This window comes from Ictidomys tridecemlineatus, chromosome 3 (assembly GCF_052094955.1).
Source record: "Ictidomys tridecemlineatus isolate mIctTri1 chromosome 3, mIctTri1.hap1, whole genome shotgun sequence".
In the NCBI taxonomy this organism is placed as follows: Eukaryota; Metazoa; Chordata; class Mammalia; order Rodentia; family Sciuridae; genus Ictidomys; species Ictidomys tridecemlineatus.
The window spans coordinates 123,688,929-123,709,825 of NC_135479.1; the positions used below are offsets into that span (position 1 = coordinate 123,688,929).

General features: G+C 42.2%; 1 protein-coding gene across 1 annotated transcript in view; it reads left to right on the forward strand.

Annotated features, from left to right (window-relative positions):
* The window catches only part of Usp13 (ubiquitin specific peptidase 13), a 105,628-nt gene that overhangs the window by 51,775 nt on the left and 32,956 nt on the right, over positions 1-20,897 (forward strand). The window contains exons 7-12 of the mRNA XM_005330276.4: positions 325-419; positions 2,089-2,276; positions 8,638-8,709; positions 9,049-9,142; positions 18,656-18,781; positions 19,807-19,960. Coding sequence (XP_005330333.1) covers positions 325-419; positions 2,089-2,276; positions 8,638-8,709; positions 9,049-9,142; positions 18,656-18,781; positions 19,807-19,960 — 729 coding nt within the window. The remainder of the gene's footprint in view (positions 1-324; positions 420-2,088; positions 2,277-8,637; positions 8,710-9,048; positions 9,143-18,655; positions 18,782-19,806; positions 19,961-20,897) is intronic.

Consider the following 20,897-nt stretch of genomic DNA (forward strand, 5'->3'; position numbering starts at 1 on the left):
TTGGTTAGAAAAGTTCAATGTGGGGCATTTATTTGTCTAATTTTAAATAACTTTAATTTAAGGTACTGTTCTTTTTTCTTATTTTAGAAACTTTTTTTTTTTTAGTTTTTGAAATGTCAAAAGAATTGATATGTGTGTATTTACAAGCCATATCTGCTTATTATGTTTATTGTTTATCATCTTTTTCCTGGTTGAGTGTTATGAGGTTTTGGTTTGGTTGATTGCTATACTCTAAGTATGGTGCGCATTAGAGGTTCAATAAGTATTTATTGAATATTGAATGACTTGATTACAGATATCTGCTTATTTTCTCTTCACCTCTAGATGTTTATTCTTTTCAAGAAGAGGAACCTGTTTTGGATCCTCATTTGGCCAAGCACCTAGCGCATTTTGGAATCGATATGCTTCACATGCATGGGGTGAGAAGGTCTACTTTGGTCTCTAATCCCACCTTGTGGGGGGATATGGGGATGTGGGGTGGGAGAGGGAGCCGCTTAGTTTACTTAATATACCATTCCTCTAACATGGATCTTTGTTTTTATAAATTATATGTTTTAATTGTTACATTTACTTCTTTTTAAAAAAATTATTTATTTTTAAAATACACGACAACAGTGGAATGCATTACAATCCTTATTACACATATATAGCACAATTTTTCGTATCTCTGTATATTGACTTCTTGAATTTAAGTAATTTGCATATTTTTTTGGTTACCAGCTTAAATGTTTTATGTTGTAATAAAAATGGCATCTGATCAAGTACCATATTGTTTTCGTTAGAGTTTACTTGCACAATTTCTGTCTCCTTTTGATGGATAGTTGCATGAATCACGCTTTTGTTCACCGAAGGGAGAAAGTACAGGGAGATGACCTTTAAAATTATCTGTGACCAACATCATTTTTAATTAATTTCAGGAAGGGAAGCAGAACTCCTGGGGTGGTGGAAAGAATAAGCCAACCCATTATTGTTGATGGAAAAGGCTTTGCTTCATTTATTAATGTGTGCTGGAGTTGACGTCACGACCGTAGTTTTTTTTTTTTTTTTTTCTTTTTGAGAAGCTATTTAAGGTGCACATTTTGTTTTAGCCCTTTCCTCCCAGGCCACCTCCCTGTCTTCCTGTTCTTACTCTGTCTCCACTTTCTCAGGCATACCTGCCTTCTCGCTTGTTCTCTTCACACCTCCTTCCCCTAGCAAGGTGCTCCCAGGCCCCCAGGTTTTACTCCACACCCTCTCCACTGCCTCACCTTTTCATTGCTGTTTTGTGTTGCTTCTTCTCTTTAAGTCATCTTGCTTCTTTTTCTTTGATTTCTAACTTTTATCCTCGTCCTCTCTCCTGCCTTTTCAATCCTTCTCTTTAAAAAATCTTTTTCATGTTTTTTTTAATTGTGATGAAATATGTGTAACATAAAATCTGCCATTTTAGCCACTTTTTTATTTAATTGATTTTATTTTTTTAAATACACTACAGCAGAATGCATTACAATTCTTATTACACATACAGAGCACAATTTTCCATATCTTTGTACATAAAGTATATTCACGCCAATTCATGTCTTTATACATGTACTTTGTTTTTTTTAAATTACAATTCTTATTTACACATATATACCACATTTCTTCATATCTCTGTTTGTATATAAAGTAGGTTGACACCCAATTTGTGTCTTCATACATGTACTTTGGATAATGATGTCCATCGGATTCCACCATCCTTGCTAATCCCCTGCCTCTTCCCCTTCCCTCCCACCCCTCTTCCCTATCTAGAATTCATCTATTCCTCCCATGCTCCCCGTCCCTACCCCACTATGAGTCAGCCTCCTTTATCAGAGAAAATATTCACATTTTAGCCATTTATTATTATTATTTCTTACATACATTTTTAATTATACAGTTCTGTGGCATCAACTACTCCATCATCATGCGACGGCCACTGTCTCTCAGTGTCCTTTAACTAGATTTTTTATTTCTCCATGTAATTAGAAAAAACATCAGAAATATCCATTGACATTAGAAATAATTCATGGGACATGATATTTTAATGGGAATCATATTTAAAATTATCTTTCTTTAATGACTTGATCCTAGACAGAGAATGGGCTTCGGGACAATGACATCAAGCCCAGGGTCAGCGAGTGGGAAGTGATCCAGGAGTCGGGGACAAAGCTGAAGCCCATGTATGGCCCCGGGTACACGGGTCTGAAGAACCTGGGGAACAGCTGCTACCTCAGTTCAGTCATGCAGGCCATCTTCAGCATCCCAGAATTCCAGAGAGCGTAAGTGCCTCCCGAGCAGAGGGGTCCTGGGAAAGCCCATCTGCATCACCTTGGACCTTCTGCCACCTCATCCGTGGCATGTCCTCTCATCCAGAGGCTGGGTGAGAACCCTTACCAAGTGTTACAGGATCAGGGGAGATAGGGGAACTTTGAAAACTCAAAAACACTCTACAAGTTATATTAATTATGACTTTCATTTTTAGACCCTGACTCTGTGTGCCAAGAATATACTAATCATTAGCCTCTGCGGGGAAACTGCCCAGTCCCTCCTATGGATGTGCTAGGAGAGAGCCAGTATTTGGTTTGTCCAGTCTCTCTCCTCTGGGGATGGAGAGTTCTTTAGTGACTTAGGATTTTCATTGGGTCACACTGGTGCTGTTCTTGTGGATGGTTGGATATGGGTTTGTGATGAATTAAGTATGGGGACTGAGAGCACTTAGAAATTGTTGTAGCAGCTTTATATTGTCATGTCTTATAAGTAGCATTTCATTTTTCTGATTATTCATTTTTATGGTGTTCTTTAAAGAGTATTGTCCAAGTTGGAGAAAGCTGGCCCCTTACCATGGACACTGGGGAGGCACTGATTTTGGGTGCTTCCTAACTGAGCATGAACAAGGCTGCCTTCCTCACCCTACACCTGGTGGTTCAGTTTTTCTTCCTTGGGTTGTACTTAGAACAGGAAGCCACAGAGCCCAGGAGCTACAGCTGGTGTGCTCAGTGGTGCACTTAGGGCCACTAACTAAGTTTAGAAAATTATATCTAGCATGTCCCGCAGTGGGTAGGCTTCTACCTTGGTTCAGTGTGGAAGAGGACACACGTGTGTCAAGGCAGACTGACAGGCAGACGGCAGGCTAGGAATAGCACAGGGCAATGTTTTACCCACCTGGAGTTGAAATCCTAATGGCTTTAATACGGGTTAATCAAAAGTATGTCAGAAAACCTTTTCTTTCCTTGGTATTCGAAGACTTAACCTCTTGCCATTTTCTGGCTTTGAAAATATATGGTCAGTTTTCCATATTGATTTTCATGTTTTCATCCAGCCAATGGTGTGAGTTCTGTTCTGCTCAGCAGTGTGCTGGGTGTGTGGTGGGTGAATGGTAAATGAAAGGACATTGTTCCTGGCCTCAGGGAAGGCACAAAAAACAGGCATTGCCTAAATAATCATAGGAACAACTATGTGGTTATAAATGTGGTACATTCCATGAAGAAAAAGGGAAGGAGGTATCAGAGAGGACCCCTTGTAGAGGGAACATACCCTGACAGATGTGTGGGAGGAATGGGAGGCAGGGGATTTTGGGCAAAGGGAAGAGCAAGTTTGAAGCCTCGAGATGGGAAACCCTTTTCAAAAGTGAACATCATATATATATATATATATATATTTTTTTTTATATATAAATTTTTACCCACGTCTCACACATCATTTGATCAGAGAAAAATGTCACTCCATCCTATGTGACTCATGCTGCAAGATCTTTTTTGGAAATGCTGAAGGAATGTCCTTGTGGGAGATAATAATAATAATTATTATTGCTTTTAAACTACAGTGGAAGAACCTTTTTTTTTTCTTACAAAATCCAACAACATTTTTAGTGCTTTAAAATCTACTAACAACTACAACAACAACAACAAACTTCTGACAGGCCATTTGACAAAGAATTAACTTTCTGATTTTTTTTTAAATGAAAAAATGTATCTCAAATTTGTGGTGTATTTATTTATTTATTTGATTTAAGATTTGAATCTCCCTGTAGTCTTTGAAAAAAAAAATTTTTTTAGTTGTAGTTGGATGAAGACGTGAATGGTGTGAATATACTTTGTATACAACCAGAGATATAAAAAATTGTGCTCTGTATGTGTAATATGAATTATAATGCATTCTGCTGTCATATATAACAAATTAGAATAAAAAAGTTAAAAAAGACTGGGTAAATGAACATTGTATTTAAATGGAACAATAAATATTTTAAAAATATGTTTATGAATTTAAAAAAAAGATTTGAATCTCCCTATAGTTTTTAAAAAACAATTTTTAAAAATTGTAGTTGGACACAATACTTTTATTATTTATTTATTTATTTTCATGTGGTGCTGAGGATTGAACCCAGCACCTAACACATGCTAGGCAAGTACTCTACCACTCAGCCACAACCCCAGCCCTCCCTGTAGTCTTGTTTCAAGAATTTTGGAATTTTATTTCATATTATCAAATATTTTATATGCTATTTTATAAGTTTTTACCATATATCTTAGAACATGAGCAACTCCTTCTTATTCTTTTCCTTGTTTGGCCAAATGCCCCCGGGATTGAAATATTTGCTTTGCAAGCCCCCCCTTTTTTTTTTTCCTAGTAATCAGTTCAGTTTAGCTGGGTCTAAGGCAGTGTATCCATTTTGTAAGTGGAAAGAGTGACTCATAGAAAGATTAGATGACTTATGAACAACACCACAGTGTAATTCAGAAATGTCAGCCAGATTCCTTGATACCTTGTCTGCCACTGGTTTACATTTTAACATAATTCTCACTGAGGTTCACATCTAGATAAACTGGTGTGCTGCGACTTGAATAAGTTGGCCACATTGTCAGTTAGCAAATCTACGTCTTTTCTTGGATTATCACTAGATTTCGAACTGCAATTGTAATATGTATCTTAAAAATTACCTAACATTACTTCTGCATTTTAATTTAGTTTTGTTGTAATGGAGGGTAAGTCTTGTCAATTAGAAAAGGATCATAGTTGGCTGGCAAAATGGACATTTGGACATCAAAGTTTTACCCCCTATAATTCTATGTTTCTTTACCAGTCTCACGTGAAGCATAAACCCATTCATCTTCCTGATGAGTTTTTTGTCTTGACAGATTTTGAGATGTGATAAAAACTGGATCATAGTTGAGCTAATGAGTTTGTCATGTTGTGTCTTATAGAGAATTCATCAGCATGGCCTCTGTAGCTAAACAGTTAGCTCAGAAGTCTGATTTATCTGTTGTTTGGCTTTCTGTCCTTTAAAAACTTCTAGATGAAATTGTTGCCCCAGTGACACATTTGAGAGCAGGGACAAGGATGGGACTGTCTCTCCTTGTCTACAAGCCAACTTGGGTATAGATACATAATCTGTGAAACAAAGTCTGAGTTTGTGAACAGGAGGTGCCTTGAAGTTTCTCCTAGTTGAGAGATCCAATTAGAGGTTGGCACTAACTGCTGGTGTGCCCTGGTTTTCTTGCTAGAGCTTTGTTGCAATAATGCCTGTTAGTCTGCTTTCTGTCACTGTGTACAATACCTGAGATAACCAATTTAAAAAGAGGAAGATTTATTTTGGTTCACAGTTTTGGAGGTTTAGTCCATGATCAATGGGCCCTATTTCTTTGAGCCTGTAGTGGCACAGTATATCATGGTGAAAGTGTGTGGTGGAGGAGGTCCAGTTAAAACTGGATCATAGGTGGCCAGATTGTCAGTTAGCAAATCTACATCTTTATACCACTTGTGGGTGGTATAAAGAGAGAGAGAAAGGGTAGAGGGAAAGGAAGAGAAATGGTCGTACAATCCCCTTTGAAGGCACACCTGAGTGACCTAACTTCCTCCCACTAGGCCCCACCTCTTAAGGGTTCCACCATCTCTCAACAATGCTATGTGCTATGGGTTGGGGACACATGGTCTGTGGGGGGGACACATATCCAAACCATAGCAATACCTTTTCTCTTTGGTTCTTGGAAGCCAGTTATAGAAATTGGTTGTGTGATTACATGACATGGTTTAGTCCACCTTCATAGAGATTGCATTCTATTATATAATCTTTAGAGAGAAGGATAACAAGAAAGAAAATAAGTGGTGTAATTCAAATAGTGAATATTTGTTCTTAGCTAAGAAGCTAAGAACAAATTCTGCTGGAGCATGCAATAGGGAGTTAGGAAGGGTGGGGGTAGCTACTCTCTTGGCTGAGTCTAGGGAGGTGACTTTCAGCAGACCTGAGAAGGGGCTGCCAAGCAAGCATCTGTGAAAGGAGCGTTCCAGAAAAGGGACAGCAGATGGCCTGGCCTTGAAGCAGGAGTCAATCTGGAATGCCCTGGGGCACTAGGGAGGCAAATGGTCAGGGCATTGTGGGCAGCAGTAGAGTGGTGGCAGATGGGGTCAGAGAAGTGGGCAGAGTAGGGTGCATGAAGGGCCATAGGAAGGGATCTGTTTCTGGACTCCTCTTCCTAGATCTTTCAGGCTTCCACAGTCAGAGCCTGGAGGGGGAAAGAAGAACAGCACAAAGTTGGGAGGGTGTGAAGTAGGAAAGGGACTGAGGATGGGAGTGAAGGCTGGAGAGGTACTGAGGTTAGCACTGCTCCGTCAGGATGCAGCAGTCGGGAAGGGCTGTGGGCTGCCCAAGGCCGGCATGGCCAGCAGAGGGTTGCAGAGCAGGACCTTGGGGCCAGGCTGCTGGGGCCCACTCTAGGCTCAGGCACTCACTCCCTGAGTGACTTCCCGGAAGCTGCCTAATGAGTTTGTATCCCAATTTCTCATCTCTCAAATGGGATAATGGGGATAAAAACCCCTTCCTCATATGGTTGTAATGAAAACTCAGCTAGCTAATATAGAAAGCCCTCTGGAAATGGTAGTTGTCACTGTATTTATTTACTCATTTTGAGATTGTTGGAACAACGCCTTATATTAAAGAAAAAAAGATATCTGAACGCTGTCTAAGATGGTAAGGCAGACTGAATTCAAGAGGGGTCCCTGGTGACAGACATAGGACTGCTGCCTCTTGCAGTGAGTCAGCGGTTGGACTCAATGTCCACTTTAGGGAAGGCAAGTAGGGATTCACTACCAAGCAGGGGGAGGGTCAGTAGATGGAGCATTAGTAAGAGGGAACCTCAAGGATAAGGGCTTCTGGCTCAGGTGTCTTGATGGGATTATCACTGAAGACAGGTCAGGGTGGTTGGGTACTAACGTGGGGATTTTCACTAAATGGACTCAGGATTTTCACTCAAAATAGATTCTATAAGGACATTTGAGGAAGTTCTAGGTTGGTCTTCAAGCCAGCCAGAGGACTTGGAGGAGAGTGACTAAAGTTTTGGTCAAAGGAGAGAGTGTTCTCTAACCTAGGAGACGTGTTAGGATTATGTGGGGAACTTAATTTTTTTAATTAAAAATTTTTTCTTTTTTTTAGTTGTAGATGGACAAAGTGCTTTTATTTATTTATTTTTGGGGTGCTGAGGATCAAACCCAGTGCCTCACAGGTGCTGGGTGAGCAGTCTACACTGAGCCACAACCCCAACCCTCATGGAGGGAATTTTTAAAGGAACTATAAATCCCAAGCTTCAATCTCAAGGGAGGAAATCAGAACATCTAGGGGTGGTTCTGGCTTTGGCAATTTTTTTTTTTTTGTACTAGGGATTGAATCCAGGGGTGCTATATCTCTGCCTCTTTTTATTATTTTTAGGGATCAGGGATTGAACCCAGGGGCACTTAACCTCTGAACCACATCCGAAGTCCTTTTTAATATTTTATTTAGAGATAGAGTCTTGCAGAGTTGCTTAAGGCCTCTTAAGTTGCTGAGGCTGGCTTTGATCTCATGATCCTCCTGCCTCAGCCTTCTGAGCCACTAGGATTACAGGCGTTTGTCACCATATTTTTGAGATAGGATCTCACTAAGTTTCTTAGAGTCTTGCTGAGTTGCTGAGGCTGGCTGTGAACTTGCAATCCTCTTGTCTCAGCCTCCTAAGTCGCTGGGATTACAGGTGTGTAACACCATGCCCCACTGACTTTGATAATTTAAAAAAAAAAAAGAAAAAAGAAAAAAAGCTCTGTAGATAATGTTGATTTTAACCAGGGTTGAGACTCAATAATAGAAGGAAGCATCAGGGTTTTAGGAAGGTTCTTGAGTTTGGTGGTTGAGACAGATCTCAGAAAAAACTGTTCCTTGGGTGGTTTGAATTTTTTTTAAAAATAATTTTTTTAGTTATAGCTGGATACAATATCCTTATTTTATTTATTGTTATGTGGTGCTGAGGATCGAACCCAGCGCCTCACACGTGCTAGGCGAGTACTTTGCTGCTGAGCCACAACCCCAGCCCCTGAATTTTTTTTTTAATCATTATGTTAGTCTTTATTGTTCTCTCCCTCTCTCTTTTTTTTTCTTGTGGTGCTGGGGATCAAACCCAGGGCCTTGTGCATGCCAGGGATTACTCTATCACTGAGCCACATCCCCAACCCAGATGATTTGAAAATAATCATCTGATACAGATGATCTGAACAGAATCATCTGATACAGAATCAACTGATACAAGCCATCATTCTCTCAAAGACCTTCCTGATTTTGAGAGAATGATGGCTGTTCTTCTCTTGGTTCCTATGTTTTGATTATTGCTTCTCATTCCCTAGGTATGTAGGAAACCTTCCAAGAATATTTGACTACTCGCCTTTAGATCCAACACAAGATTTCAACACACAGATGTAAGTACCAGATTATGTTGGTCTAGAAAAAGTATCCAACAGACTATTCATAGTGGTTATCACTGGGTTGCAGAATGAAAGGCAATTCTTTTTTGTTCTTGTATATATTAAGTGCTCTACAATGATCATGTGTCACCTTTATGGGAAGAAAAGAATAAAGAACTGTGGAAAATTTAACAATGTAATCAGAAGCAAGTAAGGCAATAAGTTATTTGTGAATAATCAAGAGAAAATGCTCCACCTCAAAGCAGCTATATTTATCAGAATTCAGAAATAATTTTAATATCTCTCTAGGAAGACAACAATGAACTCTTTGCTTTTGTGTCTCTTCCTGGTCAGGACTAAGTTAGGACATGGCCTTCTTTCGGGTCAGTACTCAAAGCCTCCAGTGAAATCGGAGCTCATTGAGCAGGTCATGAAAGAGGAGCACAAGGTACGTGTCCCAGGTGTGCCGCGTGGATGTGTGGGTAAGGGGGACTTCTACTGGCCAGAAGGTGGGTTTCTTTTTTTTGTTGTTGTTCTAATTAGTTATATATGATAGCAGAGTACATTTTGACATATCATTCATAAATGGAGTATAACTTCTCATTCTCTGTCCATGATGTAGAGTTATACAACTTGTAATCATATATGCACATAGGGTAATAATCTTTCCTATCCCTACATTCCCTCCCCTCCCTTCACTTCCCTCTGTCTATCTCAAAATATCTGTAGTTTTCCCTAGTCCCCACCACTTATTGTGAATTAGCATCTGCATTTCAGAGAAAACATTTGGCCTTTGGTTTATTGGAATTGGCTTATTTCGCTTAGCATGATATTCTCCAGCTGCATCCATTTACCTGCAACTGCCATAATTTCATTCTTCTCTAAGGCTGAGTAATATTCCGTTGTGAAATATACCACATTTCAGAAGGTGGGTTTCTTATGCGTAGTCAAATGGTGCCTGCAAATTTAGCAAGCTGTCAGAATAGGAGTCTCATTTCAGAGTGAGTGGTGCCTCTCTGTGTGCTTTTAAAAATTGTGAGAGCCAGATTATGCTATTTGCAGGAAAATGATGGAACTAGAGAACATCACATTAAGCAAAATAAGCCAGACTCAGAAAGTCAAGGGTCACATTTTCTCTCATATGTGGTAGCTGGAGAGAAAAAGAGGAAAGAAAGGGATCTCATGAAAGTGGGAGACCAGTGGGGTAGAGGAAGAGGATCACGGGAAGGAAGGAAGGTGGGGGGAAGGGAGGCACTGGGGAGTGAAATTGATCAAAGTATGCTATATGCATATATGAATATGCCATAATGAAACTCATTATTCTGCATGATTATTATACACCAATAAAAAAATTGTAATAGCCAGGTAGTGCAGTCTTGTAGTCCAACTCCTCTGGAGGATCCAGCTCAGCCTGGGCAACTTAGTGAGACTTTGTCACAAAATAAAAAAAAAAATAAAAATGAAAAAAGGGATTGGGGATGTAGGTCAGTGGCAGAGTATTTGCCTACCAGACTTCATTCTTCAGTAGTGAAAAAAAAAAAATTGTGATAGGAATAACCCGTGTCAGGGTTTCCCCATAGAGATCATATGTATGGGCCATCCTTAATGATCTTCAGAAACAACGTTCTTCATAAATACAGCGGAGACAGAAGGAATAAACCTTATAACAATATAACATCACCCCCTCAGTGGCACAGTCTTGGCCCTTACCGTGTCCTCCTTCTCCTGATCCTCAGCTTTGTTTGCTAGTGTTTCTCAAAATGCTGGTTGTTAAACATCACCACACAAGTTCTTCAACCTCTCCCCAGAGCTGAGGATTGAGAATTTCTAGGGAGGGCTTGCAGGTCTCATTTCTGGCAAGTGGTCACGTGGTTTTTATGCACACTCAAGTAGGAGAAGCTCCATTGGCCAATCATTTTTGATTGACAGAATGATTGAAAAATGGGCTTGATCTCCCAGTACTAGACCTGAGCTCCATGTGCCTGCACAGTGGTCTTCTCTGATGCACAACTCCAGGAGGTGCTATTCAGAGCCTGATCTTTTTGAATAGTGTCCTTGGAATTGTGCGGCACATGGCTGACAGAGTTGTATTCAGCACCCTTAGCTCCTGTTGCTGCAAGTGTCCTGAGTGGAAGTGCATGCCCCTTGTCTACCACCTGCTGTCCTTTTGGAGTACCCTGTCTTGACTTAGTGGGCAAGGTCCTTCAAGTCTGTTGTCTGATCTCTGCGCTTCCATCTTAAGTCAGTAGGCCTTAACTAATGCCTGTAGACCAAAAGCAAGAGAGTGAACACTCTCTTGTTCATATGAAGTTAGCTGCTTGTGGAAACGGAGCAAACAAGGGAAGGAAGGCTCTCAGGGGAACACAGAGAGAGGCATTGTTTGGGGATGAAAAGAAGGAAGTAAAGAGGGAAACAGACCTTCTGGATGGCGAGCCCAGGAGATCAGAGTGGCCCAGGGTGGGAAGAACTTCGCTTCTCAAATTGCCTTGTTACCCAGCACTGCATGATTCTGATCCTTTCCCACCAGAAGGAGTGAGACCCTCATCTGGGATGCAGTGGAGGAGATGGTTCTCATTTGACATTCCAAAATGTGAAAATGCAAAATCACCTTAGTGGTGTTTGTAAAATTTGGTTTGGTTACTATTATAATGTCCTTTTATGCTGGTTAAAAAAAAGAAAAGTGGTTCTTATATGAGTAAGGCACATGATTTATTCGTGCTAGAAATAATGACTGCTTAGCCCTGGTCTTTCTTTCCTCCGCATAGGAGTCAGTGGCCATCGTGAGGTTGATCCGTAGATTCCAGCTTGCAGCTCAGTTTTCATCAAGGCATGTGACCTGGCAGCACTTGGGCCATACGTGGCCTGAAGTGTGTTTTGCTTGACTCACATAGATTACCTGAATTCCTAGCTTTTCTGAACTACCCAGAACCTCTGCCAGTCCCAGCCCCACAGTGGCAGCTGGAGTCCCACTCTGCCCTCCCTTCACATGAGACACACAGTGTCCAGCTGGCTCCAGTCCCTTTGTGGCTTGTGACCTGGCTGGTACTGTGGGTATTTGGGTTTGTGACCTTTGGTCTAGATGACTTACAAAATGCTTCCGAGTGTTGAGGCACCATAATCTAGTGCGTGGTCTTGATGAAAGAATCCAAATGTGATCTGTGTGCATCCCGCATCCTGGCAGTGGAGGGGAAGGCCCATCCCACAAGAGAGGAAATGAGCAGGTCTTTGGTCCCAGCACCAGTGAGGCTCCTCTAACATTTGAAGTAGAGCGTGAATTGACCTTTGTGGTCCTGCAGGTGACTGTTTTAAGCTGTTCCTCGAAGAGACAAATAATCCATAGCAGAACTCTCTACTCCCCTTGACAGGGGATGGAATTACTTTCTGAGACATCAAGATTGTCACTGGTAATTGGTTTCAAAGGGACCAGTTGTGAGAATCTTCCTTTTCTCAGGTATCGGGAGCTCTCTGGTCAAATGGTACTGTCCCAGGCCTGTGGCAACTTAGAGATGAACCCGAGTGTCTCACGAGAGGAAAGAAGATGCACTGAAGCAAAGAAGGGATAGACTATGAGAGGAATGTGTGTCAGAGGAGAGAGAGAGCATGAGAGAGGGATCAGAGCCTTTGGCAGAAATGCCTTTACACAGGACCACCAGCAACCATGGGAGTAATAGCTGGCATCACATTGAGGTGGCAAAGGGCCAGGTTCTTTCACTGATGCTGGAAGTGATGCAGAGGACTCTGGCCTGAAGTTAGCTTTTGAGTGGCAGACCTGGGAATCTCACCAAGCAATGTGTCTCCTGGGACCACTATACTCTCCTGTTTCCCTAAGTGGTACTTCAGGATTTGTTTTAGGTTCACAGTGTCTCAATGTGTGGATGGTAGTGGGTAGATGGCAAGATGGGGCATTTTAAGTTTGCAAATTACCAGCCTAATAGTGTGGGTTGCTCATCGCCATCTCATAACTTGGGTCAATTCTAGAACACATCTTTCCTGATATTAAATTGGTCTGCTTTGAAACAAGGTGAAAGTTAGTGTTTAATATATGCTTGCTTAATAAATATTTTTGTCTATAAAAAAGACTTGCAATATTTGTAGTGGGCACTGACCAATTTTTTGAATTGATTTTTTTTTTTTTCCTTTTGGTGCTGGGGATTGAATCCAGAGTTTTGTGCACACTAAGCAGGCACTCTACCACTGAGCTATGCCCCTAGCCCTACTGAATTGACTTTTAAGATAAGATTGCATGTCATAGATAATACTTTAACATTAGAGAAAATGAGTCTTTTTTTTTTTACCCCCTGAGGGCAGGAAGGTTGCTTGAGCCCAGGAGTTCAAGGTCAGCTTGGGCAACATTGTAAGACCTGTGTTAAAAAAATTATATGTATATATATTCTTCATCCTTATGCATATTAAGACAGTGCTTTCAAACATTTTAAAGTCAAATACTTTGTAACTTCTTTCTTCTTTTGAAGGTAACATATTTTACATAATTGTGTATTTGGAATAAATTATTTCTTAAAAATTAATTATGTGAGTGTTCATCTAAGTGATCCTTGACACATAATCGCTGGTTTCAACTTCTTATCAGCGTGAGGTGACCAGTGTTCCACTTTTCAGTGATATAACTTAAGCTCTAAACGTAAGAACTTTGTTTTCACTGAACTCTGTTTTTCCTAGTTTGGGCAAATATAACATTTCTAATTTACCTTTTGAAATATGAATAGTAGCTTGGGAGATTTGGGGTTTGGATAGGGGGTAGGAGCTAGTGGTCTAAGGTTTAAGGTTTAAGATAAAAAGTTTAAATACACAAGAGTTCATACACTTGTGCTTTGGGGACAGGCTGAGATGTGTTTATCTCCCTTTTGTTGCTTGGTCTTATAAATTCTGTGCAAGCATTGCTCTAATGTGCTAAAAATCTCAATCTCAATCTCTTTGCTTGCTGATTAATTAAAGCATTAGGCTCAGGGGAGCGTGAGTGGCTAGCATCTGGCTGTCTGCCTGGTGCACGGTGTTAAACAGAAAGTCCTGTGTAAGCTTCTGGGAGACATTCTGAACACTGTAGTCTTCTCTCTAATTTTAGCTGATCGTTTTTGCAATTGCTGATGGAGAAAGTAAGTACAGTATCCTATTAATACGACAGGTTCCCTAGGCGGTTGCTATTTTGGAGACTATTTGGGCCTCCCTGTTATAGTGACTCAGAACTAGCCTTTGCTTCAGGTATCCCAAGAGCCAGCTCACCAGAGAGAGTGCATCCTCTCAGAAGGCAGATATGACTCATGGTCAGTTTGGGCCTCATTTTGTGTGTTAAGTCCATGGAGACACTCAGGGGATGTCACTGACGTACAGTCAAGTAGGAAACATGTTTTCTCTAGCTCAATTTCTTTATTTTTTATTTTTTTATTTTAGCTTTTAATGAACTATCCTATACAGAGCCTCAGCTTTCTTTTTTTTAAAGAAAAAATATTTAAATTTGCATATGTACATAAAAGTGGAGAGCACAATGAATTTCAGCAGCTTCACTAGCTCAGTGATCGCTGGACTGCCCATTTTGCCAATCTGGTTCCATCAATCTTCCTAAACTCTTCCCTTTTCCTCTTTCCCCTTCTTCTTTCCCTTCTCTTTCTTTCCTTTCTCTTTCCTGCAGTAATTTAACACATAATTCATAACCCTACTCTTTACCTGTTAATATTTAGAATGCATTTGTAACTATAATGCCTTGGTTGTTTTCATTTACCATAAATATTATTTAAAATGTTAAAGACATGCCAACAAAATTAACAATTCAATCTTTTTTAGTCTCATCTAATATCCAGTCCATTAGATGATTACTATTGTTTAATATGCAGATTTTTTTCCTGCAGTGCTGAAGATATCTTTCCAAAGTTATCTTCCTCTTCTTTTTGTAAGCTCTTGATTTGTTGAAGGAGCTGGATCATTTGCCCTCAATACTATGAGGTATTGCTCAACCTGTGTTTCTTAGAAACTGGTAGATAGATCTGGAGGCTTGATTAAATTCAGGCTCAACATTTTTTAGAGACTAACTTCCTCTTATCTAGATGTGAATTGAACATAGCCATAGTTGAATCTTCCCTTTGAAATCCAGGATACAGTGGGAGTGGGGCATGGGTGTAGAAAGATGGGGCCAGCTGATATTCAAGGCATGAAGCATGGAGTAGCTGAATTTAAGCTCAAATGCTCAAACCTAGCTGCCAACCCCAGGAGCTGGTCTGTATGTAGAAAGAGGTACATCTCTCTAGGTAAGACGCTTTTCAGATAACTTCCAGGTGATCACCTGCTCTCAAGCAATCACTGGACTGTTGATCATGGATTAAGAAAGGTTAGTTGAGGCAGGGCTTGGTGGTGCACGCCTGTAATCCCAGCAGCATGGGACACTGAGACCGGAGGATCGTGAGTTCAAATCCAGCCCCAGCAAAAGCGAGGACTAAGCAACTCAGTGAGGCCTTGTCTCTAAATAAAATACAAAATAGGGCTGGGAATGTGGCCCAGTAGTTGAGTGCCCCTGAGTTCAATCCCTAGTTCCCTCTCCCACTAAAAAAAAAAAAAAAAAAAAAAGAATCAAGGGAAAACAAAGAAAGAAGATAAGCACAGAAGGGAAGAGGTGGGAGGGGAATGAATGAAGCTGGGCCACATTCCAACCACAGGGCTGTTTCTGGTGGTTGTCACCAGGGTCTCTAATGAAACTTCTCCTCTCAGTTGTATCACCACTTAGTGGCACAGAGGTATAGCCAGCTCTTCAGAATTTACTGACTTGTTGAATTTTCCAAAGCAACTGTTCTCTGTGGTCTGTGTTGGGGACTGGGGGCCACAGCACACTCGAATCACAGCTGGTAAGAAGTAAGAATCACAGCTGGTAAGAAGTAAGAATCACAGCTGGTAAGAAGTAACGCCCTCAGTGGCAGGCAGCGAATGCCTGCTTGTGTGAGTACCTAAACAGAGAGTGCACAAATGGGAATCCCACATGATGTCTCCATACTGTTAAAGAGTGGAGAAATAATTGCTGGACTGGCCTGCAATGCTGGGTTTGAAGAAGATCTTTCCAGAATCCAAGATGTACTATCTTCTCTTCTTGGCAACTTGTTGGTTGGACTCAGTGATGACAGGGTGAACCAGAAAGAGCATTAGGACACTAGAGAGAGGGAATGGAGAGACTGGTCTCACAGTGCAACCCTGGACCAGTTGCTTATCTTTCTGTGCCTCAGCTTCTCCTTCTATCAAGTGGAGATATATTCATCATCATCTCTTGGGGTTGGATAAATTAAGCAAAATATGCATATACAATGTGAAGAACTGTGCCTGGTACCCAGTAATTTTTTTTATCCAAGCACCTGGAATAATGTCTGAGACTTTCTAGTACTTAGTAAATATCTGTTGGATGAATGTATAAATATTAGCCATTATGCCAAGAGAAGGTACCATCATTGCATGCCTGTGTCAGCTGATGCTATGTAGGCACACACTAGCATTATGAGTGAAGAAAGGCACAACTTTACATACTTTTGAGGGGATGTGTAACAGGTAGTAAAATTAACTGGGTCAGGAATAAATTGGTCTTTGTCTAGCACTGGAAGCACATTTGAAGCCATGTAAGCATGTAAGCTGATCATTTGTGTTCTGGTTCCTGTTCCTCAGATGTCCAAACACTACCATTTTGGGGAATTCTCAAAGGGCTACTAGCACTGTTTTGGGTCCTCTGTAGTGTTTCTTAACATTGACAACAGGTGTATGTGTGTGTGTGTGTGTGTGTGTGTGTGTGTGTGTGTGTGTGTGTGTATGTGTGACGTACATATATAAACCTCTAGAAGGCAGAACACCCAGTAATAGAACTCCCAGTAATGCCATGCAGAGAGTATGTGGTCAGTAATACTGGTTCACTAGGCCAGTGAGCCCTCAGCAAGATGGGAAAATTCACTGGACTTAAATGAGAAATAATTACTTAGAATGGGTGCATTGCAGTGATGTTATATGTAGCGCTGCCTTTGGCTGTAGGGAGATAAAGGAGTTGTCTCTTCACCTGTTGAATCTGACAGTCATTCTGCAAATCCATCAGGGATTCCAGACCATAGGAATTGGCCTTGGACGTCCATGAGAACTCAGATAGGTGTGAGACAGGGCCTGCCCCTGCTAGCACCCAGTCAGGCCATGGAGATGAGCCAGAAGCGGGCTGAAAGTCTTAATTGTGCTAGGAGCCAGTGATGGCCCAGATGGCAGGTTCTCTGGGGGTCTGTCAGAGCAGGGGAATGTGGCTTGGAAGGTAAGCAAGTGGAGGTTTTATCAAACGTGGGGCAAGTAGCAGCCATCGCATTTGCAGAAAGGGCAGGAACCACCTTTGGCTCCACTGCCGAGGTGAGGTGTATTTCACTGAGCTCCGGGACGTGCTCAGTGCTCCCTGACATGTGTCTAGTGGGTCTGCTTTTTTGTTGCTTCAAATAGCCTGACGCTGGAGTCGGAGCTGAACCTGGAGTCCACTCTGTTTCTGCTTTGCTAGCTGCATGGCCGTCTGTCATTAAGACCACTCATCTGGCCCTTCTCTGCCAGTCTCTTGTTTCCCTCGGTGGAGATAAGCAGAGTACCTGCTTTCTGGGGTTATTGTGGTATTAATGAGGTCAACAGGTGTCACCATTGTCAGGTCGGTGAACTTGGGGCAACACCTGGGTCTATCAGGGGCCTGCCTCTGGCACCAGAGGCCATGTAGAATCTTCCCACCTCCTGAAGTGTAGGCGAGTTTCCTAGATTTCTAATACTGAAAAGTCCAGGTCATATCAAAGCCACTTGAATGCTTCTCCCTTTTACCAAGTCGGGAGTCTTAGGAAACAGTAGTACAGGAGGGTGGGTGTCACTGATTTGTATATATATTTTAATTTTATTTTTTCCTTTTGTCCTTGGTCCACATCTTTGCCTCCTTTTACTTCCTCTGTCCCCTTCAGAGTTCAGGGTGAAGCAGGATGGGGAGATGAGGGAGCCACCTCATCTAGGGGCTTTTCACCTAGATAGTGCTCTTTGGCCCCCTCTTGGCTGTCACATGTTTTGTGACATAGCTGACCTTTTTTTGTGGGGACACATTAGTGGTTCTTTTGAGATGCCCCTTCCAACATCTTACCTCCCCATCTCAGAGACCTTGCAAGGACATTTCCTGAGGTCCTTTCTTCTGACCTCTGTAACCCTCCATTCCAGGTCTCATCCTGAGCCTCCTTTTGCTGGGAGACAGCCCACCAGCATGTGCTGGGTCTTTTTGGGGGGTGCCTGGAGGCCTTCTGAGCTACCCGCTTGGCCCCCGGGGAAGTTCATTATCTTTGTCCTGACATACTTGCCCCAGCCTCCTGCTCTCCCCATGCTGCCCTCCTGGCAGCTGCAGCTGGCCTCTTTCTGCTTCTCCAGGTGAGGGGCAAGCCCCGCCAGCTCCCAGGAGCTCCCTGAGTGCTGATCCACAAACAGTGCAGGGTGGATCAGGACTTTGGGAAGCTCTGCGTTAGGTCACAGGGCCATGCAATGCCATTTTCCTTCCTTGCAAACACCCTGACCTTTGCTCGAGGTTCTTTTCTGTACCCCCCAGGGAGCAGGGAGAGACACTGTGGAGCACTCCCCCTTTTTACCTTCCCTAACGTGTCAGCTCTGAAATGGTCTGTGACAGAGTGGTTTGGCCGCCATGTAGCAGGTCCTATAAAGATGGGCCTCGTGTCTGTCTTTACCGGTGGAGTGTTTATCACCCACTGTCCTTAGTCTTGAGTCCACAGAAAGAGTCCCAGACTATTCTCCCATAAGGCTGCAGTGCCTGGCCGATGCTAAACACCCAGTGCATGTTAGCCTTCATCCTTATCTACCCTTTTTGGGCTTCTGTGATCTCATGTGAGAAATGAAGTTCACGGTCAGCTCTGCTCTGCCTGCTCTTAGGGCTGTCAATGTGTGAGAAGGTTTTGTAAGTCGATTTTATCTTTCTGCTTAGCCTCAACAGAATGGGATCTCTCCACGCATGTTTAAGGCCTTTGTCAGCAAGAGCCACCCAGAGTTCTCCTCCAACAGGCAGCAGGATGCCCAGGAATTTTTCTTGCACTTGGTGCATCTCGTAGAGGTGAGTCTTCAAAAATGCTCAGAGAGCTGTAGAAGTGCGTGTGGGAGTCCGCCGTGGCGTGACCAGAACACCCCAGCTCTCCTTACCTTGCAGCTCTCTGGTCCCAGGGCACTTGATGTGACCGTTCCTCAAGCCCTGGGTTCCAGAGACTGGTGGATCTGCCAGTGTTTCTTTTAATCTGTGCATGTTATAGGTATGTTTATCAATTATTTCATTGGCCCTTGTTTTTGGTCCCTAAACAGAGCCCCTGGAGAGCCCCACGTGGTACTTGGTGTCCTCCTGCACAGCTCAGAGGTCACACTGCTCTCAGCAGAGTTGAGTCATATTAAATACTGTGGTTTTTAAAAGCTACTGAAAATCCTAAGGCCTTTGTCTCCCCTTAAAAAACAACAATCTTCCCCCCCCCTTTTTGATTACAAAATCCATCTATATGGTCACGTCATACATGCTTTAATTTTTCCAGGACAATTATTTCCTCCCTTTCTTTTTCATTTGGGTCCTACCCTCTTTTTCTTCTAATTCCATTCATGTATGTTGGTCCTTCGGCCATGATTTTTTTTTTTTTTTGTACTTGGGGATTGAGTCCAGGGTGCTCTACTGCTGAGTTACCTCCCTATCTCTCTTCCACACTGATTCTTTGAAAAAAAAAAAAACTTTTTGAGACAGGATCTCAACAAGTTGCTGAGACTTGGTCTCAAATTTGCCATCCTCTGGCTTCAGCCTTCCAAGTTGCAGGGATTTACAGATGTTTGCCACTGTGCCCCGCAGGTCCTCCACGATTTTTAATGGCTGCATAATATCATTCACAGATGAACTAGAATTTATTTAATCAATTTCCCAGTTTGGGATGTCAGATAAATTCCAGTGTTTTGTTGTAAAGTACTCTGATGGACTGTCATGAGCAGGGCAAATATTTAGTAAAAGCCAGGTCTTCATAGTAGGTTGACAGTCGATATTATGTTAATTTTTATTCATGGCTGTTAAACATTGCTAAATTTACTAATGTGATATAATCCAACCTTCAGAGGAACCGCATCGGCTCAGAAAACCCGAGTGATGTTTTTCGATTTTTGGTGGAAGAGCGTATTCAGTGCTGTCAGACCCGGAAAGTCCGCTATACGGAGAGGGTGGATTACCTGATGCAGTTGCCCGTGGCCATGGAGGCAGCAACCAACAAGGGTAACTGTTCCAGAGCCGGAAACCAGCCCCATGTGGCTTTGTGTGGAAAACCCTGCACCAGAGGCAGAAGTGGGGACTCAGGAGCAGCCAGGGCTGAGACCTGATGGCAACTGGCTTGCACATCACCTGTCACCTTTTCCTTAATCCCTGTGGGACTTTGGAATGCATTGCAGGTTTTATGGAGGCATTCTGGGTGGAACCTACTTTAATGCCTATGAATTTGGCCAATTGGTTGGAGTCAGTGTGACTTTGGGGGAAATTATTTGTAATGGTGGATGTAGAAGGTTCTTTGACACATCCCTCATAGGTTGTGCTGTGAGGTCTGAGGGAAACGATCAGGTCAGGACTGCCTTTTTTGGTGTAAAGAGGTAAGTAGAGGTCAATCTCTTGAAATAAGTCGGCTTTCGAATCTGGCACTGTTTATGGCGCCTCTAGTGGGATGTTAATTGGGGCAGGACACTTTGTAGGAGCAAGGCCCATTAGAAGGGTCTAGAGACTTGGGAAGGGAGAACAAGCTAGAGATACCTTAGTCTTGACAGTTCTTGGAAGTTTCTTCTCCTTCCATCAGTCTGATCCAGTCCTTCCCAGGCAAAATAGGTGAATGGTATTAGAATTAATATCTCAGAGGAGAGAGAGAGGCAAAATGGCTTATTGGACTGCTTGTCTTTTAGAAGCTGGTCATTTTTGTGAAGTTCAACATTTCCGTGGGTGACCTCTTTTCTAGTGTGTGTGTGTGTGTGTGTGTGTGTGTTTGTGTGTATGAGAGAGAGAGAGAGAGAGAGAGAGAGAGAGAGAGAGAGAGAGAGTGAGTCAGCTTATTGTATTTGGAAAGTGATGATCATAATGATTTTCAGATGAAATGATTTCCATCTTCTATAAGCTCATATAGCTTTTGACCAATTTTTAAGCTGTTATCCATCATGCAAGGTAGAGAAAT